General features: G+C 40.5%; 1 protein-coding gene across 5 annotated transcripts in view; it reads right to left on the reverse strand.

Moving 5' to 3' along the window:
* Window positions 1-665: 665 nt before the first annotated feature.
* Window positions 666-24891, reverse strand: part of LOC113405151 (DNA topoisomerase 2-binding protein 1-like) — a 59393-nt gene continuing 35167 nt past the window's right edge. For 2 of the 5 annotated variants that reach the window (XM_026646068.1, XM_026646066.1), the window contains 14 exons: window positions 22291-22464; window positions 20939-21048; window positions 16988-17111; window positions 16259-16405; window positions 15599-15704; window positions 14900-15092; window positions 11986-12209; window positions 10049-10215; window positions 6636-6750; window positions 4535-4698; window positions 3322-3462; window positions 2180-2269; window positions 1479-1640; window positions 666-810 (listed from right to left, as the gene is read on the reverse strand). In XM_026646068.1, the coding sequence (XP_026501853.1) occupies window positions 667-810; window positions 1479-1640; window positions 2180-2269; window positions 3322-3462; window positions 4535-4698; window positions 6636-6750; window positions 10049-10215; window positions 11986-12209; window positions 14900-15092; window positions 15599-15704; window positions 16259-16405; window positions 16988-17111; window positions 20939-21048; window positions 22291-22464 (2061 nt within the window). In that variant the 3' untranslated portion in view covers window position 666. Of the gene's footprint in view, window positions 811-1478; window positions 1641-2179; window positions 2270-3321; window positions 3463-4518; window positions 4699-6635; window positions 6751-7872; window positions 7921-10048; window positions 10216-11985; window positions 12210-14899; window positions 15093-15598; window positions 15705-16258; window positions 16406-16987; window positions 17112-20938; window positions 21049-22290; window positions 22465-24891 lie in introns of those variants that run through there. The other 3 variants (XM_026646067.1, XM_026646069.1, XM_026646070.1) reach the window with 3 other exon arrangements.

A 24891-nucleotide genomic window follows, 5' to 3' on the forward strand; every position in this document is an offset into this window, starting at 1 on the left:
GTTAGAACTCCTCCATTTCCAATTGGAACCTCGAAGTAACTTCATCTCTGTATCAGCTCTCCTCCTCGTCTGTAAAACTGGGTATTACTATTTATCTACCACACAGGTTTGTTGCAATAATTAATTAAAGATTGTAAAGCAATGTTAAGTGTTTTATTACAGTCTCTGTGTGCACTCACTCTTCACAATGAATTTAGAAAATGTTATTTTTCCTTTCACACATCTGCTTCTTCCCTTACCTTTCCAAAAATAAGTATAGATTGGTGGGGAAGCTCATGCATATATGATTCTATCATCCTGTGGCAAACCCCACAGCATTCTTACTAACTGATAATACTATCTTTACTTCAAAGTAAAGAAAGGACCCAAAATATTCTTAGTTTTTATTATAGGCTGATGTCCCTAAGTGAACTGAAAGCCTCAGTGATCAAAATATTAAGTATACAAAATATTTTCTTGTACAAATGTGGATGGTGTCATTAGGTGCCACTAACAGAGTAAAGCAATCTTTCCAACTAATATTACAGCAAACTAACACAAGGGAACTTTTAAGTACATTACATTCAAAATTAAATAAAAAAAGCTTTTAATTTTTTCAGCATTGAGAGTGGAAAAATATTTATAAATAGGAATTTAAAATACACGAATTAAAAATTGAGAATCCCCTCAGTGTATTCTGGATCTTTTGACTTTGCTTGTTTCTCCAGCTGCTTTTCTCTTCTGAGATAATCCAATTCCCAGTTCTTTGCTATTTTGAAGATAAGAAACAGCTTCTGGCAAACAGTAACACTCCATGGGAGGAGGAAGCTCCTTCAAAAGAAAAAAAAGTGTTTGAATCAAATCTATTTGTTTAGCTAGACAGTATTAGAAAAAGTATTTTACTTGACCCTCCTTTAGCAACCAACTAAAATTAAAAAAGGTTTATCATTCTGGAAGACTGTATGAAGGAGTTATTAAACATATCCTGATTCTGACACATTGAGATAATTGCCCATTAAAGTTTTTTAAACTTTTCTGGTTTGGCATGGAATTATCAAAAATTTATCAGAATCCTGATGCAAAATGCATCCCATGTAAATCTCAAGGTCACGCACACATAATTTAGTGTATTCCAAAAACCATCTAGCTAAAACAATACTATATATCCAGTTCCAACACAAACAAGCCTCTGTCATTTTTTAGTGGCCAGGATTGGAAACTCAGCACAAGAATATTAACATTAGATCTTATGATCAGAATTATGTGCAAACCAGCTATAAAGGTCTAAAATTGGAATATCAATATCAAAGTCTGTGTTTCATTACAAGCAAATGCCAGGTAGCTCTCCGCCCTACTTACATATAAGAGTTTTCATTCAATGAATCAATGGGTGAAGCAGTGTACTTCAAATATATGTAAATCATGCTTATTAATGATCTAGATGTGGACTGTTTTCTTCAAAGCAAACAAATGGTACATAATGCCCCTAATATGCACACCTGTATGAGGTAGTCAGCAATGTATTCTGGTTTCAAGCAGTTCACTCCTTGGGCAGTAGCCTCCAGTACATTAACTCTGGCATCATCTGGTTTCAGTTTACTGAAGTCAGCAAAAAGGTGAGTAGCTTCTTTATAGAGAAGCAGAGAATGACCTGGCAGCACCTACAGATTTAAACACAACAGAAAGTACTTTTTATTTTTGTGTTTATTGCTCTTGGCAATTGAGTGTACATGTTTTACAGATTATGTATTCACTAATCTCCAGCACATTAAACAGTATGTCATCAGAAAACTGGGTACCAAGTATAGCCTCATTCTACAAAATAAATTTACATTCCAATGAGAGGAAGGATGATCTTCTTGTTAGAGCAATAGACTGGGACCCAGAAGCTCTAGGTTCAAATCCCATCACTGCCACAGACTTCCTGTGAGACCTTGGGAAAGTTACTGACTCTCTCTCTGCCTCAGTTCCCCAACTGTAAAGGGGAACATCACAACTTCCTTTGTCTATCTTGTCTATTTAGATAATAAGCAATTTGGGTCAAGGACTGCCTCTTCCTACTTGCATTTACAGTGCCTAGCACAACAGGGTCTCTTGGTATTACCGTTACATGAACGACAACCCAACAAAACACCAGTGTCTATAAAAATGATCTCAAGTAATTTATTGAATGAAATTTTTTTTAAAAAAATTCTCATACCTTTGCTCCTCCTGATTGAAGAAGACGTTTGAATCCTGCTTCCTTGGTTTGGTCAACATTCAAAATCACTTTCCAGCCACTAAATGCCCCCTACATAAAAGATCCAGTTTTTAAAAAGAAAAGCTAATTATACCCCACTCAAGAACATTCTGTAAGGCAAGATTTATCACATACACACCATCCAGTTTTTTTTTTTTAAACAACAGCAGGGATGTACAACATGCAAGCCAGGGGTCAAATTCCAGCCCACAGGATCATACAACATTTCACCTTGCTACCCACTCCTACTTAACCTTAGGATGAAACAACAAAGCTGATTAACTGCAGATGAACTCTCACATCAAGTATATTCTAGTGTGTTTCAGGAAGGCTTGAAGTACAACAAAATATTAGGGTCATGTGCATTCACTTTTATTTAAAATGTCAATGTAAATATATACGCAAATCAAGCACAGCCTTAATGCTCCGGGCAAGATGCTAATAAGCACCCCTTAACCCATAATTTCTGTGGTCATGCACCCTTATTTTACAAGATGCAATTCTCAGTCCTTTACTGGTGACTTGTATGTTTGATTTCTAAGGGTAAAAATTCAAAGGTGCCTAGCGACTTAGGAGCCTAAGTCCTATTTTTAAGAGTGATTTAGACACTTGAGACGAAGTCTCCTTGAAAGTCAATGGAACTCCTTAACCTCCTAAGTCATTTAGGTACCTATGAAAATTTTACCCTAAGACAACTGCGTGATGGAAAATACAGATGTCGGAGTTGTTTAGAATCATAATGCTAAAGGGTAAAGACCAATTTAATGATTCAGTAATCTTAAACAATGAAACGGTTATTTAAGTATTAGGATTTCCAGTTTGCATGCTAGTTAGCAATGGGAGTTATTGCAGTCACCAGTGCCAAGAGGGGACAAAGACCATTAATTAATCTTCAATGCTAATAATGTTCAATGCTGACAATAAAAGCTTTTAGGAAATAGATTGATTACATTAGTATGGATCCAGCTAGGATGCTTTGTTTTTACAAGAACAAAGCAAGTAACCCTCTCTTGGCACAGAGACTCTGGGTTTCTTGAAGCATATCCCATTACAGCAGCTCCCTCCCAACATCAAGAAGTTACACTTCATATGTTTCCAAATACCTCAATGATGCCAGTTTCCTGCCTCCTTTTATGGATTTTTTTCCTCCATCTCATGGCTGCAAGTGCTAGTTTCTTTTGGTTTACATTGATTCCAGACAAAACATTGAGTATGGAGTTACTTCCCCATTCATAATCTTCCTCCTAGAACAATTATAGCCACACCAACAGCAAGAAATTAAAAAATAAAAATAACAAGAACGCACTAGCTTTGCACATCACTTTTACCTGACAGAAAGAACAGTAGTAGTTATTAAAATGAAATACAGTGGCTCTTGGTTAAACATTTTTAAATTTTTCCTGTGTGTACAGAGCCTCTCACTTAGATTTTAAATAAACTCAGTCTTTTCATTACCCTAAATTATCTTCAGGCAGCTATGGTTCCTCTTGTGGTTAGAGACAATGGAATGTAACCACTAAGCAACAGAGAGTGAAAGCAACCATCACTTACTCACAATTCCCTTCTCTCTCTCTCTGAATTTAATAAGATTTCTTCCTGAACAATACAAGTGATTTATTTTTACTCATACAGATAAAACAAAACAAAACAGAAAACAAAAAACTTTGTAAGTCAGCCCAGTCAATAGAGCTGCTAGACCCCGGAGAACTATGAAATGGAGACTGGTTTCCCACGGAGTACCCAGACTATATTAAAGTGGTGACATGCTGTAATAAATAACAATAATTAATTAAGTGGTTTCAGAGCTCTACTGAAGATACCAAAGGTATTCTAGAGTATCACTAATTATAGATTCAACTGCATATAAAAAAAATACAAAACTGAAAAGAAAGATGGGGAGGAGTTTGGTTATTTAGACTGTTATGCTTATAAACTATAGAATCAGGATTTAATTCCTGGCATAACAGGATCCATCACATTATTTTCAATTGTACTTATCATAATTTACATAAGGCACTTCACCCTAAATTATCAAAAGTGACTAGTGATTATGGGTGCCTTAGCTGTTGGAGGACCAACCTCAGACACCTGGAAAGGGACTGATTTTCAGAGGGAGGCTGAGTGCTGAGCAATTTCTGAAAGTCAGGTCTCTTCAATATGCCAAGAATTGGGCACTGAAAGTCACTTGTCCCTTGAGAATTTTGTCCTTACGTTTCTGCCATTAGCTGTAGTGGAGACTTTAAAAGCATTTTATTACTAAAATTAAAACAGCAAAGGAGATGTAACAACTGATATCTCACTAATAGAGTTATGAACCTGTACAAAGCAGCCAGCTGCTCTGCAGGCCTCCAGGTAGGAACGATGAAGCACCCACTTTCCAGCAGCCATCGAGGCCAAGTATTTCTCATTTCGAAGAGGATGTCCCACAATGATGTGCGTACAGCTTGGGTCAAAGCACTGCTTCTCAAGCACCAGTCCTCCTTGAAACATGGGAGTGAATGTGATTCAGGTTATTTAAAGTAAGTGTCTACCACAGAAACGTCAATTGAATAAATGAACTATTTTATAATTCATACTTAAACTGCAATGCTATGCACACTAGACTCTAGGCAGAGAGCCTTGCCATTTATTGATATAACCTCATGTACAGAAGACAAAGGGGGAGCTAGATCTGATAGAAGGCAGTGCTATTGTAACACAGACATAGCTACTTTGGCATTGGCAAGCTTGAGGCACTAGTGGCAGAAAAAAGCCTTGGGAACTTAGAAGAAAGGGGAGAAACACCAGTGGAGAGCAGGCAGGCCCTTAAGCAAAAAGAGGGAATCTTCTGCAGAAGAATCCCACACAGCAAATCCCAGTAGATGAAAAGCGTCACCCTTTTGGTGGCAAGTTAAGCAGCTATGTGGACAGAAGAACAAATGGCTATAAACTCGCCATCAACAAGTTTAAGCTCAAAATAAGACAAAGGTTTCTAACCTTCAGAGAGGAGTGAAGTTCTGGAACAGCCTTCCAAGGGAAGCAGTGGGGGCAAAAAACCTATATGGCTTCAAGACTGAGCTTGATAAGTTTACGGAGGGGATGGTATGATGGGACTGCCTACAATATACAAAAACCTGTAGGAGAACACTTCAACCTCTCTGGACACACAATAGCAGATTTAAAGGTAGCCATCCTGCAACAAAAAAACTTCAGGACCAGACTTCAAAGAGAAACTGCTGAGCTTCAGTTCATCTGCAAATTTGACACCATCAGCTCAGGATTAAACAAAGACTGTGAATGGCTAGCCAACTACAAAAGCAGTTTCTCCTCCCTTGGTGTTCACACCTCAACTCCTAGAAGAGGGCCTCATCCTCCCTGATTGAACTAACCTCATTATCTCTAGCCTGACTCACTCTTGCTTGCATATTTATACCTGCCTCTGGAAATTTCCACTACATGCATCCGAAGAAGTGGGTATTCACCCACGAAAGCTCATGCTCCAATACGACTGTTAGTCTATAAGGTGCCACAGGACTCTTTGCTACAATGGCATGCGGCCCATCAGTGACTGCCAGTAGCAAAAATCCCCAACTGCTGGAGATGGGACACTAGAGAGGGCTTTGATTTACTAGAGAATTCTTTTTCAGATATCTGCCTGGTTGGTTTTGCCCACGTGCTCAGTGTCTAACTAATCGCCATATTTGGGGTCTGGAAGGAATTTCCCCCTACGTCAGATTGGCTAAGCCTCTGGGAGGGTTTCGCCTTCCTCTGCAGCATGGGTCATGGGTCACTTGCAGGTTAAAAGTAGTGTAAATGGTGAATTGTTTGCAACTTGAAGTCTTTAAATCATGATTTGAGGATTTCAGTAACTCAGCCAGGTTAAGGTCTATTTCAGGAGTGGGTGAGATTCTGTGGCCTGCAATGTGCCGTAGGTCAGACTAGATGATCACAATGGTCCCTTCTGACCTTAAAGTCTGAGTCTATGATAACTTGAAATAACGAAAACAGTGATAGAACCACAAGGCCTTGTTTCAGTGCTAAAAAGGGTTTACTTTTTACCTCAGGGTAACTAAGGTGCATGAGCTATTCTGAGGTTAAAAAAACCCAGGGAAGATGAGGCACTTCAAGTTTTTGTAAAGTACGTGAGGTCAGCAATACACCCCTGCCTGGGCGTGACCTCACCTAGTTTATCGCACAGTAAAACTCAAGTGCCTTGTCTCCACTGTGTTTTTACAATGTGATAGCTAACAAATATTATTATCCCCGGTGGTAAACACACCTTACCCTTCTTTGCCAGTGAAGACCTAGCCAAAGCGTCTTGAGAGCTACAGGTCTGAAACCTTAGGTTTATATTAGCAAATGCATTAACCGAGGCCCCTTTTCAGCCCCAAAAGCCCCAAACAAACAAACTTTAAAAGTTTTACAAACATCTGGCTACCTAGTTCCTCAATCAGATGGCAGTAATCGATTCGCTCTTGAGGATTAAGTGTAGACAGCTGGAATTTGCGCTGTTTTTCTGGTTCTTCATCAACCTTCTCATCTACTGTAATAGCCTAGAATATGACAAAAGTTATAGGGAGAGTTGCATAGAAAGATAAATTCAATATTCCACTATTTCTCTCAAGTATTCAAGGTTTTCCTACATTGGGTTTTCTATCTGCTGTGAGGTTTGAGAAGGCAGGAACCAGACCCATCAGTCACTAGACAAGGGTTTGGCTTCCAGTCAAGCAGACTGCATCCAAAGTTGAAAAATAGATAGTATTCTAATATTCAAGGTCAATCTAACACTTAACCTCCCCTGGTTCCCATCTACAGGGCACAGTTTAATAAATAATCTGTCATGGAAAGAACGTTTTCATTTTAATTGATGGAATGGCAAGCTGGACGCACTGATAAATCAAATATTAAATGTACCTCCCTATCTCTCTTATCCAAGCTTTCTATTCCTACAGTGGGATTCTATCAGCAAGCAAAATCCCAGAGGGCTTCAAGTAATTATTTAAAAGTCAAAAATGTGTTAACAAAAATTGTCAGGGCTAGCACAGCATGTAATATCCTGCTGCCAAAGGTAGCATCCAATGAAGCCTATACGTCTACCTTATAGCATGTCCCGGGTGCTTCCTTCCAGACCTCTTCATAGATGGATTTTTCAATCTAGGAAACTGATACTGCCTTTTTTTGATGGGCTTTGATCTTTCCTGTCAAGTTGTGCTCCTTCACTTTTCGTATGCTACTTTTTTGCCTGTACTGCTGGGTACTATAGAAACAACCCAATGATATTCTCACCAGGTAGTTTTTAAATTGATTTGTATGCACACCTTAGGTTTTGTGCAGAATGATGTGAGAACTCTCTCCAGAGATCTGTGAAATACCATATCCCTGCTGCTGGAATCCCTCAGCACCAAAAGCGTCTGTTCATTTCTGTACCACTGCTCGGGTCACCTGGTTGCAGGGCGCCAAAGCAGGATCATTCCTCTTATCCCATGCCACAATCTGCACTGTGCTAGCGGGTGCACATGCCAAAACTGAAGGAGCTGTTGCTACCGGTCCATATTAGGGGGTTAGTGCTGAGGTTTAAAATCTGGAGCAGAAGGGCAGAGGCTGCTCCTGAGAACAAAACAATGCAAATTGCACCTGCCCAGCAAGGTTATAGGGGAGATGAGCATAACAGGCACCTTTTCTCCTTGGGCTTCTGCTCATCATGGGGTGGTGTCCATAGTAGGCTGTAGAAGGAACACAGTGAAGAAAAACCTGAAATCAACTTGGCAATTTAATAGTTTTTCCTCTGTGCTCTGTAGTTTCCAAGGAGGAGGTCTGGAAAGTGCCTGCAGCTGCCGCCAGGAAGATCAAACTGAGTTTTCCAAAAGGGAAAAACTAAGCCACTGCCTGATGACTGACAGGTCTGGTCTTGCCTTAAAGTGAAAAGTAGAGGGGAAACCCACTGTAGGACTGGCAAGCCTGGATGAGAGAAAACAGTTACACATTCCAAACAAAGCTTATTTACTAGTGTGAGGAAATATGCCACTGAACATACATGCCTGTTGAAAAGATCAAGCAACAAAATTATACAAAGGACTAGTGAACTAAAGGCTAGATTAATTTTCCATAGCCCTTTGTGAATTTGCTACAGATTTTCAGCACTGACAGCTTATTTTTAAGTATTAATGTAACATACTATCCAAGTGATTAATCAAAAAGAACTTCTCCACATTATTATGTCATTAAAGAGACTAAAAAACACAATAGAACCCCCAAGCCTGACCCCACCTCTGCCTACAAAAATCTATTTCATTAACACGAAAAGAAAGTGGATTAAATGTTTTTCTTTTTGAAAGTAACATCCTCTAGAGCAGCGGTCTCCAACCTTTTTACACCCAAGATCACTTTTTGAATTTAAGGGTAACGCAGGATCTACCCCGCCCCTTGCCTGAGCCCCACCCCACTCACTCGCTCTCCCCCAGCCTCACTCACTTTCACCAGGCTGGGGTTGGTGTTCGGGACAGGGTGTGGGCTCTGGGCTGGAGCCGAGGAGTTCGCAGTGTGGGAGGGGGATGTGGGCTGAACCTGGGGCAGAGGATTGGGGTGCAGGAGGGGTGCAAATTCTGGGAAGGAGTTTGGGTGCAGGAGGGGGGTCAGGGCTGGGAGTTGGGGGCACTGGCTCTGGGAAGGGTGTCAAGGCTCAGGCTTGGGGTGCAGGAGGGAGTATGGGGTGCTGGCTCCGGGAGGGGGCTCAGGGCTGGGGTGCGGCCTCCCACCAGGCTGCACTTACCTCCGGCGGCTCCGGGTTGGTGGTGTAGCGTGGCTGCCGCTAAGGCAGGCTCCTTGCCTACTCTGGCTCCACGCCACTCCTGAAAGGGGTCAACGTGGCCCTGTGGCCCCTGGAGGGGCAGGAAGGTGGACAGCAAGTGGCTCCATGCGCTCCCCCTCTCTGCAAGCACCGCCCCTGCAGCTCCCATTGGCCATAGCTCCCCGTTCCTGGCCTATGGGAGCTGCAGGTGCGGTGCCTGCAGGCAGGAGCAGCGCACGGAGGGAGACCCAGTCCCCCTGCCTCTGGGCTACATTGGCCACTTCCAGGAGTAGCATGGGGCCGGGGCAGGCAGGGAGCCTGTCTTAGCAGCAGCCCCATTGTGCTGCCGGAGATCATGATCGACTGGGAGATCCTGTAGGATCAACCAGTCGATTGCAATTGACCGGTTGGTGACCGCTGCTCTAGAGAACAACAAAAAGGATAAAAGGTTTAGAAAACATGATCTATGGGGTAAGGTTAAAAAAACTGCCATGTTTAGTACTGAGAAAAGAAGACTGAGGGGAGACTTTTGATAACAGTTCTTAAATATATTAAAGGGCTATTCTGAAGAGAACAGTGGTTCAGCTGTTCTCCATGTCTGCTGAAGATCAGATAAAAAGTAATGGGCTCAATCTGCAGCAAGGGAGATTTAGGTTAGCTATTAGGAAAAACTTTCTAACTATAAGGGTAAAGTTCCGGAATAGGCTTACAAGGGAGATTGTGGAATTCCCACCACTGTAGGTTTTTAAGAACAGGTTGGACAATCATGTGTCAGGGATGGTCTAGGTTTACTTGGTCCTGCCTCAGCACAGGGGGATGGACTAGATCTCTTGAGGTCTCTTCCAGTCCCACATTTCTATGACCTGTTCAGAGTCTCTTGGGAAAAATGAAAAATTTGGAACTCAAAGTACACTGCACAGAAATTATCCACTTTAAAAACTGTTAAACTGATGAATACATTTACTGTCAGCTTCAAATATTAGATGCATTTTAATAGTACACTGGGCCATTTCTTCACAGTGCAAGTATGATCCTTTAAAAACAAGTATGCTGCTATAACAAACCTTTTCTTTGGGCTGTGGAGCCACAGGAGGGTTAGCCAGCGGGAAGGCAATGCTAGGAGCTTGCGGTGTGGGGATCACTTGATCATCTTTTACTGGGGTTTCTGGATCACTATATGTTGGATGCTTTGGGACCTCTGCCACACCTGTGTCCCCAGAATCATGAACAGCTGTGGATAGTAATTCACTGTTGCTTGATTTTGTTTGACTGAATTATAACTATGATAACACTGAAAAAAGTATTATATCCCAAATGAATAAGAAACAAATGCCATCACAACATTTATTCTGCATTTTCAGAAACAACTGCTTACTTCCTGTCTTAAAATTTACATCCTTTAATCACAAGGCAGCAGTTGAGCTGTTGCAAGCCTCATGTTTTTTTACTATCTTGAGGCTTCTCTACTTCCCAATTGATTCCTTAAACTAACTTGACATGAAGCACTCAAACTGGCCACAGAAGGGGGCTGCACCGATTTAACTAGATTAGTTTATAAACCAATTTCATTAAATCACTACAACTTTCTCATATAAGACTGGGCCAAAGAAACCATCCTCCAGGTAGGCTGCTTCAAACAGAAAAGCTGTAAGGGGATGGGAAGTGTCAAGAATGCCCCTTTCCCACACACACACACACACACACACACACACACCAAGCTATAGAAAGCTTGCTGCAGGAAGCAAAAGGAAAACAATGTTTGTGGAAGTCAGCATGTGAAGTATTCATGCATGGTCTGACAATGAGCACAGGACTGAGGAGTCAGGAACTTCTGATTTGTAATCTCAGCCCTGTCAATGACTCAAAGGGCAAATCAATTCACTTCTGTTCCAGTTTCCCAATTCGTAAAAAACAGCAGTAATATTTGTGTGTCACAGGTTTTTGAGGATTAATGTTTCCACAGCACTTTGAACATGTAAAGCATTACGTGAGTGATAAACATCACTACTGATCTCTTCCTGCAGAGCCACCTGATGGCTGCCCATCTGCTAGCTTCTACTCTCCTCTCATCCAGCTCTTTTTTTCCTGCCATCAAGAGGAGAGTGGAAACCAGGAAGCATCTCCTAGACCATCCATATCAGAGGAGAATATTCACTGCTTCTTACGTAGAAGGAGTGGAAGGAAGGGGAAACAGAGTAGATGACTCAGCTGTGCTTCTTCTCCACTCCTAACAGCAGGATAAAAAGGCTTGCAGGGATAGAAGAAAATAGCTAGGCAGGGCATGTAATCAACTGCATTTGTAAAGACAGCAAGAAAGGTAGAATAATAACTTGACTGCATCCTGGTCCACTGATCTCCCCAGCAGACTTGCTGCCAGATTTTTATGGGGCTCCTGGGCATTGGTGATCCTTCTCCTACACCTCCATTCTTACCCAGCATTATGGATCTTCTTCAACTGCTATTAAAAAGCTAAGATTTTACAACAGTTAAGCACATTAAGAGGCTCAGTGTAGTTATTTGCTTTAGTAAACTCGAAACCTATAGTCGTAAGTTGAATCAAGGTGTCAATGTAGAGGCGCCATAAATGCTGTTCGTCATAACTCGAATGTCGTAAAGTCGAGGACTGCCTGTACTATTCAACATGAATAAGGGTTCCAGAATTGGGGCCTAAAACAAAAAAAAGCCTATCTTTAGGCAAGGGCTGCCTCCATACTGCTTATTGCTGTCAAAAAGGTGCATGGGGTCTTTCTGGAGGAAGAGCAGAGTTAAAAAAAAAAAAATGATTTACCTTTTTAAAACAAGACTAAGAATGGTCTGTCACTCATCCTGAGCCTCATTATTAAAAAGGGGAAAAAAGTTCAGGTCACTTAGAGAGATCACAACACACTAAAGCTGAAAAAGATCCATGTAATAGTGTTGGATTTTTGCTTCTGGAATACCACTGTATCATAATAAATAATCCTAACTACACTCCAGCTCAAACATGTATTTCTCTCCTTACCTAATTCAACAACTTCTCTATCAACGAAGGATTCCCTGAAAGGGGAATCATTCATGTTATTTACATCAGTCTGAATTTGTTCAGAGTACTGTGAAGGACTATTGGGCCACTGTAAGTTGCTGACGAGCCTTGCTCTCTCCTCTCTTGCAGTGGGGTCATCCCAGACAATCTGCTCATTTTGTGATGGCTCTGTGTTTATGTCCATCACTGCTTGCCGTGACTGCCTAAGGAACAAAAAACAAAATCCACATAAAGTTTCCTTAAAAAAATAGATGAACTATACTTGAGGGCAAGGACGTATTTATCATCGTGTTAACAATGTACTACACTGGACCCTCGCAAGAATGCGGGGTTTGAGATCCATGCGCGGTACCACATTACCATGGATCCCAATTTAAATATTTAAATTTGGGATCCATCGCCACGACCACGCTATACGCGAATCCGTGCTCTAGCGACGCGCGCTCTAGCGAGGGTCCGCTGTACAAATCTTTATTACTGGATAGCACAGTCAGGAAAGAATAAACTTCAATATAAAATTGATAAGTCAGGCAGTTTGACTACCTGGGTATCAGTCAGCACGGCTACAAAAAAGTGACTGTGAACAATACTGGTCATTTTTAGCATGTATCATGCTACTAAGGTGTTCCATGATCAGAATATCCCATACTTTACTGTCCTTATAGTCTTGGTGTACATTTGAAAGTTAAAGAGAGCAATCTTGCTTCTTGGGTGGTAAATATTGGAAATTAATTTCCAATATTTACCAGGAATCAGGCTCTTCATCATTAATTCCCGTCATCTGGTTTAGCCATCAAGTACTTCTCAATTCATCGGAAAACACATGCCCTATATTTTAGGTTCTTTTTAGAAACTACTGATAGATCTGAAAGGCAATCTCGCCCATGGTGAATTAACAATGTTTTCATTTTGACTGGAGGTTTTAGCTATATTTTCTACATTCCCACAGACCAGGGATGGATTTTAAATTGCAACAAGACAGACTTACTTCCATTAGTGGCAAAATGCAAGTGTAATACATGAAAGCCTCATAGTCGGAAGTAGTCTTCACATTTGCAAGTGTATAAATGCATAACGAAAGTGTATTTATAGCTATCGTATAGCAATTGAGATTTGAAAGGTTATTAGTAGGGCTGTCAAGTGATTAAAAAAATTAATCGCAATTAATCGCTATGTTAAACAATAATAGAATACTATTTATATAAATATTTTTGGATGTTTTCCACATTTTCAAATATATTGATTTCAATTACAAACACAGAATACAAAGTGTACAGTGCTCACTTTATATTTTTTTAATTATAATATTTGCACTGTAAAAATAAAAGAAATAGTATTTTTCAATTCACTTAATACAAGTACTGTAGTGCAATCTCTTTATCATGAAAGTTGAATTTACAAATGTAGAATTATGTATAAAAAATAACTGCACTGAAAATAAAACAATGTAAAACTTTAGAGCCTACAAGTCCACTCAGTCCTATTTCTTGTTCAGACAAACAAGTTTGTTTACATTTGCAGGAGATAATGCTGCCCGCTTCTTGTTCACAAATTCACCTGAAAGTGAGAATAGGTGTCCGCCTGGCACTATTGTAGCTGGCATTGCAAGATATTTACGTGCCAGATGCGCTAAAGATTCAAATGTCCCTTTATGCTTCAACCCACCATTCCAGAGGGTTGAAGCATATGATGATGGGTTCTGCTCGATAACGATCCAAAGCAGTGCAGACAAATGCGTGTTCATTTTAATCATCTGAGTCAGATGCCACCAGCAGAAGGTTGATTTTAATTTTTGGTGGTTTGGGTTCTGTAGTTTCCGCATCGGAGTGTTGCTCTTTTAAGACTTCTGAAAGCATGCTGCACATCCCATCCTGATCAGATTTTGGAAGGAACTGCAGATTCTTAAATCTTGGGTTGAGTGCTGTATCTATCCTTAGAAATCTCACATTGGTACCTTCTTTGCGTTTTCTCAAATCTGCAGTGAAAGTATTCTTAAAACGAACAACATGCTGGGTCATCATCCGAGACTGCTATAACATGAAATATATGGCAGAATGCACTAGAACAGAGCAGGAGACATGCAATTCTCCCCCAAGGAGTTCAGTCACAAATTTAATTAACACTTTTTTTTTTTTAAACGAGTGTTATCAGCATGGAAGCATGTCCTCTGGAATGGTGGCCAAAGCATGAAGGGGCATACGAATGTTTAGCATATCTGGCATGTAAATACCTTGCAATGCCAGCTACCAAAGTGCCATGCAAACGTCTATTCTCATTTTCAGGTGACATTGTAAATACGAAGCGGGCAGCATATCTCCTGTAAATGTAAACAAACTTGTTTCTCTTAGCGATTGGCTGAACAAGAAGTAAGACTGAGTGGACTTGTAGGCTCTAAAGTTTTAATTTGTTTTGCTTTTGAGTGGTTATGTAACCAAAAAAAAAAAAAAAAAAATTAATTCTACATTTGTAAGTTGCGCTTTAATGATAGAGACTGCACTACGGTACTTGTAAGAGGTGAATTGAAAAATAATATTTCTTTTCTTTATCATTTTACAGTGCAAATATTTGTAATAAAAATAATATAAAGTGAGCACTGTACACTTTGTATTCTGTGTTGTAATTGAAATCAATATATTTGAAAATGTAGAAAAATATCCAAAACATTCAATAAATTTCAATTGGAATTCTACTGTTTAACAGTGCGATTAATCATGATTAATTTTTTTTATCACGATTAATTTTTTTGAGTTAATCGCGTGAGTTAACTGCCATTAACTGACAGCCCTACTTATTAGACTTACTTAGTTTTTGCTGTCCAAATTTTTGTAAGACTGTCAAAGTCAAGTAAAAGAAAGCAAGACAAAGAAAGACACATTTACATGCAGCATGATACCTTAGAGCTTCCAAGACTCTACTACGACCATTACGCACAGATCGTGTGCCATCTGGTGTGGTAGGGGAACTGTCGAAACCATTCCTTGACAATGATCCTCTTTGTACTTGTGGTTTCACTACTGATGTTGCAGACATGATCTCCTGTAGTTGCTTTTGAAAGTTCTCCCTCATTTCCAGTGTCTGGGTTAAAACTTGAAGTGAAAGAAAGTCACAACAAGAGTTAGGCCATTTAATTTTACATTTTTAGAATGCCACGGGGTTTAATCATGTAGGTCCCTTTCAAGACAAAGATATGTACATGTTTTCACATGTGGCAATACTTTCAATTAAGTCTTTGTTTCACATGACAAATAATTAGCAATATCCAGTCTTTGAGAAATTCTAGAATACTAAAGACAACAGCCCAGCAGCCCAATAATTCATCAGGGATGGTTGGTTCTCCTTATGGATTTGCCAGTGTCTTTAAACAAGGGTCCAAAACATCTCTCCTCATACTCTGCAGCACTTATGAATAAGAAGCAGCCAGCACTTTTCCAGGGAAGCCTGGCTGGCTACACTGTGCTTAGGTAAGAGAATAAATGACACTAAAACCTCCAGATCTTAAAAGTCAAGCTTCCCCAAAACAGTAAAACGCTTATATTTATAACTGTAGTTTCCACGGCTGTTTTAAAAAGAAAACAAAGAATATTTTGTTTACCTCCTTTGGCTTCATTTGCTGCAATTTGCTCCTCTCTTACTGTGACTGCTTCCTTTACCTGGTTAGTAGTTACATCTCCTGTGTCATTTTCATCCACTGAAATACTCTAAGAATGTTAAAAATATACAACTTATCAATCTAATTCTGAAACTGAAAGACATAGCAACTGGCTACAGTGTTCAGTGGGGGGTAAGCATGTTGGGGTGTTTTAGGGGACAGGAAGAACTCTACCAAAGCTCCACCAACAAACCAAAGTTCCACTCTATCAGCCTCAGGTTAGCTTAATGTTTCTGCCACAGCAGTGAAGTAATTAAAAAAAAAACTAGACTGGAGACTTAATATCCCATTAAATTCAATAAAATTCACACCTCTCAGGTCTACTGTTTATGTCTAACTGAAGACAGAGACAGGATCACACCAATTCAGATTTGAAGACTGTGTCCACTCTAATAAGATATTTAAGAGAGTTAGAATGCTGAGAAACTGATGGAGCCTCCAGGATAGAGAAAGTTTACAGCTGCATAACTGCTGAACCTGACCCCAGAGATTACTAAATAACAATATTTGTATCAGTTTATATTCATTTTGTTAGTGAAACAACTAGATTAAAATAATGCCAATGAATCCAATACAGACCAGAGGTTACATCTTATCATATACCTCAGCTTCCTTTGCTGTTTTTCCAGTTGATGAAAGTCTACTGGAAGAAAGTCTGCCATCTTGCACTGCACTGATATCCAGACTCATTTTGGGATTGTAAGTGTGAGGGAACAGAGATTCAGGAAGTCGTTTATATTCTTGTGCACTCTGCAACGAAGTTCATAAATATAAGAAGTTATGAGAAATCTGGGAAGAACTGAGAGTAATTTAGATAGCATGATGCAAAACTAAATATAAAAAAAATTCAATAAAATAATATAATTGGGAAAAAACACTAACGCAGGAGACACATGTAGTTCTTATGTCAGTAAGTATGAAATTCTTACTTTTCATAAAGTTCTGAAGATTTGTCTTCATGACTACTAAATCTAACTTTACTTCTGTCCCATTGGCAAATACTTATGCAAACAAAAGTTATTGTTCAGGAAAACCTCAACCAAAAGTTCTTGTAAACTGAGTCAATGTATTGGGTATGAAAAGCAAATATATGAAGAAATTGTCAATTTCAGCTCTACAGTCATTACAAGGTGAAGGTACACCAATTATTAATTAAGATTTAGAAGGATGAAGCCTGCAAATTAAAAGCAGCATGCATAAAGCTATTGTGTATGAACAATTTAAACCCATGCACGTGCTTTGAAAAAAATGGAAAGTCAGTCCAATACATCTAATCTTGTCTCCATTCTCCTTCACATTTCAGAGGAAAATAAAAATAAATTTCTTCCATACCTCTAAAAGCCAATGCTCTGAAACAATGTGTATGCCCCTTTCTTTAACAGATTTGTATTCCTTACTGCTGTCATTTTGTCTTCCCTGGTAGATGAAGTGAGTTACTGTTTCATCGAAGCACCATCTAGAACAAACACCAATAAAATGTAACCTGAAGATATCAACTCCAGTTTATTATTATAATTACTGCATCCTTGAAACTGAGTCTTATCCCACCAAGACAAATAACCATTACTCTATGAAGCTTAACAAAAGCTACAAAAAACTTACTTATTTAGCTGCCCCCTCAAAATCACCATCATCCAACATACAAGAATTGTTTGGGGAATCATGTCACGCATCGCTTAGTAATTTCAATTTAATATTAATAAAATGTACCTTAACATTTGATTTTTGTTTTGTTTTGTTTTTTTCATTTTACAAATTGAAATATTTATGTAGAACAGCAATATTCTTTTGCGTTTTATTCTATACACGTTCTTATATTGCCCTCCCCACTTCTTGTATTCGAGCACCTTTCAGTAGCACATTAAGCAACGTGACCAACATCTGTCACATGTGATTTGTTCTCTCTCTTATTCTCTCTGCATGGGGAGAACTGTGTGCACAGTGTAGTGTTTGGTTTTGGTTCTGTTTTTGTAGTTTTTGCTTTTAAATGTGCACACTACTATTGTATATTAGAGACAGCAAGGTTGAAGAAGCGTACTTTGCATGTGGTGCAGAAGGGTTTGAGATGGTCTTAGTTCCTGTGGGAGATCATTCCACAATCTTGAACTGGCCCCTGAGGAAGTTCTGTCTCCTGCATGGACAAGCTTTACCCTTATCATAGAGAGTTCCATTGTGCTAGAAGAGCAAAGATGTACCTTGGTCTTCATTGCTAAACTTTAGGTGATCTTTCAGATATCCTGGGCCCAGGCTATTGAGCACCTTGAAGGTAAGGACTGAAACCTTGAACTTGATTCAATATTCTATGGAAGGCCAGTGTGAGGAGTGGAGGATAAGCCTGATGTGCTTGCGGTATCCCATGTTGCCAGGAGACATACTGCAGCATTCAATATTAGTTGGAGTTTACTAAGGGTTGATGGCTTTGTGGCCAGATATACTGCATTGCTCTAGTCCAGACAGGAGGTGACAAGGCAGTATAATTGGGTCAGGTCACCATTCGCCAAGATGGGATGGAGTCTCCTAACAAGAGATGGTATAAGGCATTACTCGCAGATGCTGTTATGTGAGAGATTAGCATCATCAAGAAATCCAGGAGAACTCCTAAACTGAAATGACCAACTGTGCTCGTTTGCCTTCAACCAAAGGAGACGGCATCATGACTGTGAACTCTTCGAAGTGTTTTTCTCTGCCCACTACCATAACCTCTGTGTTGCTCGGGTTCAGTTTCAACCAGCTGTTCTTCATCCATGAGCTGATCTCACTCAAGCACTAGACCAGGGGTAGGCAACCTATGGCACGTGTGCCGAAGGCGGCACGTGAGCTGATTTTCAGTGGCACTCACACTGCCCGGGTCCTGGCCACCAGTCCGGGGGGCTTTGCATTTTAATTTAATTTTAAATGAACCTTCTTAAACATTTTAAAAACCTTATTTACTTTACATACAACAATAGTGTAGTTATATATTATAGACTTATAGAAAGAGACCGTCTAAAAACGTTACAATGTATTACTGACAGGCGAAACCTTACATTAGAGTGAATAAATGAAGACTCGGCACACCAGTTCTGAAAGGTTGCCGACCCCTGCACTAGACCATCTTGGTGATATCAGTATGGTCATATGTGGTGAAGGGTAGGTAGTGCTGCGTATTGCTAACACTTGAGTCCATGTCATCTCTGGTTTGAGCGTTGGCCTGCTAAACCCAGGGTTGTGAGTTCAATCCTTGAGGGGGCCATTTAGGGATCTGGGGCAAAAATCTGTCTGGGGATTGGTCCTGCTTTGAGCAGGGGTTGGACTAGATGACCTCCTGAGGTCCCTTCCAACCCTGATATTCTATGATCTATGATCTCCTAGTAGCTGTATTTAGATGTTAAACAGAACCAGAGAGAGAACTGATCCTTGTGGGACTCCATAAGAGAGGCGTTTAGTGGCAGAGACACAGTTTCCATCACAATTTACTGGATTCATCCCTCCAGGCAGGGCTTAAACAATTTTAGTGCATGTCCCTGGATCCCTGACACCTCTCTCAGGCAGGACAGCAGTATCTCATAGTTAGGGCCCTACCAAATTCACGGCCATGAAAAACGCATCACAGACTGTGAAATCTTGTCTCCTCCCGTGAAATCTGGTCTTTTGTGTACTTTTACCCTATACTATACAGATTTCATGGGGGGAGACCAGCGTTTCTAAACTTGGAGGGTCCAGACCCAAAAGGGAGTTATAGGGGAGGGGGTCACCCTTACTTCTGCACCGCCTTCAGAGCTGGGTGGCCGGAGAGTGGCAGCTGTTGGCTGGGCACCCAGCTCTGAAGGCAGCACCCCGCCAGCAGCAGCGCAGAAGTAAAGGTGGCAATACCATACCATACCATCCTTACTTCTCTGCTGCTGCTTGCGGGGCTAAAATGGACCGTGAATTTGGTAGGGCCCTACTCATAGTTGACAGACTTGAATGCTGCTGAGAGGTCCAGGAAAATGAGAATGGCTGTCTGCCCACTTTTCAGTAACAGCAGGAGATCATACATCAGTGCCCCAAAAGCTGTTCTGTCCCACATCCTGGCCTGAATCCAGATTGTAGGCAAGGGTCACCCTGTTAGCTAGCAGTGAGTTTCAACTGGCCTGACCAGTTCAGTGTAACCCAGCTAACTATTGTTATACTCTCTATCTAAAAGGTGTCATATAATGTGTCACTAGAAAACTAATAACTCATGGATCATTAATATTCTGGCATGTTGTATATATTGTCAACACCCAAAGGATTATGCAGATGTGCTGGAATTTTGATTAAAATGTGTTTAAATTAGGCATGTCCTTGGGGGGAGGGATAGCTCAGTGGTTTGAGCATTGGCCTGCTAAACCCAGGGTTGTGAGTTCAATCCTTGAGGGGGCCACTTGGGGATCTGGGGCAAAATCAGTACTTGGTCCTGCTAGTGAAGGCAGGGGGCTGGACTCGATGACCTTTCAAGGTCCCTTCCAGTTCTAGGAGATGGGATATCTCCATTAATTTCTAAATTGATAGTTTGTTTGTTTTTTCAGACAAAAGAATGCGGTTCCCCCTGCCTGAATGTGTTTCCCACAAGGTCTGACCAAAGATAAGACAAAGAAAAGCACATTTGCATGCCAGGCAAATCAAAACTATCAGGAGATCAAATGGGGGGAAAATGATCACTTAGGCCTTGTCTACACTATCAAGTTTTGTTGCCAAAAACTGCCTTTTGGCGACAAAACAGCAAAAACGTACACACTACAATGAGACTTTTGTCACAAAAAACATCCAGTTTGGGCGACAAAAAACTTCCACCCCTACGAGAGACTTTTGTCTTTTCCCCTCCCTTTATTGTCGACAAAGAGGCAGTGTAGACACTGCTGTTTTGTCGACAGAACTGCCTTCCACCAATATCCCACAATGCCTGCCTTGATTGCTCTGCTCACTGTTTTGATCTCTGCTGCCCTGCAGGCATACGCCCCTTCCCTTTCAAAGCTCCAGGAAGTATCTGTGTGCTGTTCCCTTCATACTTACGCAGAAAAGTTCTCTTTACCTTTCAATGTAAATCTGAGAATTTTCAGGCCAAACTGATTTTCCAAGCCAAGTTATTAGGGAGAAAGGGGCAGGTAAATATAGGGCGTTACAATGGAAACTGGTTGCAACCTTAATATAGAGAAGTCTAATGCTTCGCTATAATTAAAAGCCATATGCATACACTGGACTTTACAACACCAAGATTCAGATTCATTCGAGTGAAAAGTTATATCAATGCAGAGTGTAGTAACTGCTGGCATCAGTTAATACCTGTAATCTGCTCCCAGAGAAGCGGCAACAGCATTCAGTTCACTTTGCTTTTTACTGAGTTTCTTACTAACACATATGACTAGATCAGCAAGAGGTTTTGAATCTTCCACCTGTCCATGGTCATGGGGAAAAATATGAAAAAATCACATTCTGAGGATCATTAAACCAACACCTTTGTAATGATAAAGAAGGGAAACTACTTATCAGAGTTCTGCTGATCTCTGCTTCCTGAACCTCCCCATTATTAAGGGAGTGCTGTTATGGCTCCACATACCAGGAAGCACTTTATAATAACACTATTATAAAGACTTATCTCACAAAGTCTCATAAGAATATATTACACCTCTTTCTTAGCAGTCTGAAATCTTCTTGAACTTTTAAACAGGGAAAATACTAAAACTGCTGACACAAAAACATCTTACTATAAAGGATAAGGGGGCCCAAAATAGGCATACCATGAAGGGAGTGAGAAAGAGGAGAGTACAGCATGGCAAATTACTGTTAATCTTCCCTTGAAAATGGCATTCCACTTCTCCATTCTCATACTGATTACAGAGTACAAGTGTGGCAATTTGTACACAAAGCACTGCCTTTGCCTGCGTCTTCAGTCCACTGCACCCACTGTACATTTCTCCCACATTTCTGTTTTCTATTCTCTCTAACTTTGCTCTCTGCAGGGTAGATCAGTTTTAGTACAAAAAGGAATCATGAAAGGACTGTGCTCCTTGCTTCCAGGAAAGAGTATGTAAACACACTATTAGGAACATGAGCAAAACACATCTTATTGTGGGGGTCAGAGTGAGAAATATTTTGCCTCCTGCTTCCGAGTAAGTGAAGCAATAACAGCACTCTAAGAGGATGGGGGGGAAAAGGGAGATGCATGACAAAAATAAATTCCAATAACTTCACAGAAAATAATGGGTGTCCTCCAATATTACAGTTAATCAGAGTAAAAGTATTTACCCCTTGCCCACCGTTCTCATTACACCAGACACTGGGAGTTCCTTAACAGTGATAAGCTACAAGTTCTAGAACTATGGAATATCTATAGTTACATGTTTATATACACATACTGCCTAACAACTATTAAACCAGGTCAGTAGAACAAACATCTTTAAATACATTTCTCTGCCTTTTAGGAGTCAAAATTACTGGTCTTGCCTCTTTCAACTGAAACAAAAGAACAGGTAATCATTAAAATTTCTGTCTGAACATATCAAAATACAGTATCAAAGCTAATATGATTCATAATCTATCATGTAAAGTTAAGCATCTCCTAACTCAACTACATGATTACACCACATCTTCTTAATTAAGCCTACAAATAAATTTTAAAAAGAGCATAATCCTACCACTTCTGCTTGTGCAGCCCGCAGCTGAGGGCTGGCAGTAAGAGCTGCAGTATGACGAGTGCTGTTTGCCAGAGCTAATTTCAAGTTCCTGCCAATGATTTCAGAGAGAGGAGTACTTGGTTTCCTGTTTCTCTGATTGGGAGCCCCTGGAGTTTCCAAAGCTGCCAGGGCATCCTACCAAAAAGAGTAAAGAAGCAATTATTGAATCAGGATAGATGAACTATCCTTTTTCCAGGATCAAAAGTTCTCTCATTGAATAGCAGGCTCCTCTAATGCAATCTATATTAAGGCTTCATATTATTCAAACACCAACCCACTTCTTATTTGTATTACAGTAGCACCTATAGACCCCAAACATGATTGGGGTCCCGCTGTGTTAAGCATTATACAGACATAGTAAAAGACAGCCCTTACCCCACAGTTCTTGTAATCTACATAGACAAGACAGACAAAAGGACAGGAGAAAGTAACATCTCAATTTTACAGATGGGGAACTGAGGAAATAAAGAGATTAAAGAATCACAGAAATATAGTACTGGAAGGGACCTCAACAGGTCATCTAGTCCAGTCCCTGGCATGGAGGCAGGACTAAGAATTATCTCGACCATCCCTGACAGGTGTTTGTCTCCAGTGGTTCTCAAACTTTTGTATTGGTGATCCCTTTCACACAGCAAACCTATGAGTGCGACCTCCCTTATAAATTAAAAGCACTTATTTATATTTAACACTATTATAAATGCTGGAGGTAAAGCGGGGTTTGGAGGTGGAGGCTGACAGCTCACGAACCCCCATATAATAAGCTTGCGACCCCCGGAGGAGTCACAACCCCTACTTTAAGAACCCCTCATCTAACCTGTTCTTAAAAACCTCCAATGACAGTGATTCCACAACCTCCTTAGATTATTTGTTCCATTGCTTAACTACCCTTACAGTTAAGAAATTTTTCCCAATGTCTAACCTAAATCTCTTATGTCCCTCCTCAGTCTTCTCATCTCCATATTAAACAAACCCAGTTTTTTTTCCAATCTTTCCTCAGAGGTCATGTTTTCTAGACCTTTAATCATTTTTGTTGCTCTCCTCTGGACTTTCTCCAATTTGTCCAAATTTTCCCTGAAATGTGGTGCCCAGAACTGGTCACAATACTCCAGCTGAGGCCTTATCAGTGCTGAGTAGAGCAGGAGAATTACGTCTTGTGTCTTGCTTACAACACTCCTGCAAATATATCACAGAATGATGCTTGGGTTTTTTGGCAACAGTGTTACATTATTGACTCTCATTTGTTTTGTGATCCACTACAACTCCCAAATTGTTTCCTGCAGTACTCCTTCCTAGACAGTCATTTCCCATTTTGTATTTGTGTAACCGATTTTTCCTTCCTAAATGTAGTACTTTGCATTTGTCCTTATTTAATTTCATCCTATTTATTTCAGACCATTCTTTGAGTCTGCTAAAATCTGCCTTCTTGAAGACCATTGTCTTTATTCTGTTTTCCCTCGTACTTTTCCTTAGAATCATGAACTCAGACTCATAGACTTTAAGGTCAGAAGGGACCATTATGATCTTCTAGTCTGACCTCCTGCACAACGCAGGCCACAGAATCTCACCCACCCACTCCTGTAACAAACCCCTGATCTATGTCTGAGTTACTGAAGTCCTCAACTTGTGGTTTAAAGACTTCAAGGTGCAGATAATCCTCCAGCAAGTGACCCGTGTCCCACGCTGATGAGGAAGGCGAAAAAAACCCAGGGCCTCTGCCAATCTGCCCTGGAGGAAAATTCCTTTCCGACCCCAAATATGGCGATCAGCTAAACCCTGAGCATGTGGACAAGACTCACCAGCCAGACACCCAGGAAAGAATTCTCTGTAGTAACTCAGATCCCACCCTATCTAGTGTCCCATCACAGGCCATGGGGCATATTTACCGCTAATAGTCAAAGATCAATTAATTGACAAATTTAGGCTATCCCATCATACCATCCCTTCCATAAACTTATCAAGCATAGTTTTGAAGCCAGATATGTCTTTTGCTTCCACTGCTCCCCTTGGAAGGCTATTCCAGAACGTCACTCCTCTGATGGTTAGAAACCTTCATCTAATTTCAAGTCTAAACTTCCTGATGGCCAGTTTATATCCATTTGTTCTTATGTCCACATTGGTACTGAGCTTAAATAATTCCTCTCCCTCCCTGGTATTTATCCCTCTGATATATTTATAGAGAGCAATCGTATCTCCCCTCAGCCTTCTTTTGGTTAGGCTAAACAAGCTAAGCTCTTTGAGTCTCCTTTCATAAGACAGGTTTTCCATTCCTCGGATCATCCTAGTAGCCCTTCTCTGTACCTGTTCCAGTTTGAATTCATCCTTCTTAAACATGGGAGACCAGAACTGCACACAATATTCCAGATGAGGTCTCACCAGTGCCTTGTATAACAGTACAAACACCTCCTTATCTCTACTGGAAATACCTCGCCTGATGCATCCCAAGACCGCATTAGCTTTTTTCACAGCCATATCACATTGGCGGCTCATAGTCATCCTGTGATCAACCAATACTCCGAGGTCCTTCTCCTCCTCTGTTACTTCCAAGTGATGCGTCCCCAGTTT

The sequence above is a fragment of the Terrapene carolina genome, unplaced genomic scaffold (assembly GCF_002925995.2).
Source record: "Terrapene carolina triunguis isolate 2854851 unplaced genomic scaffold, T_m_triunguis-2.0 Scaffold34029, whole genome shotgun sequence".
Classification (NCBI taxonomy): domain Eukaryota; kingdom Metazoa; phylum Chordata; order Testudines; family Emydidae; genus Terrapene; species Terrapene triunguis.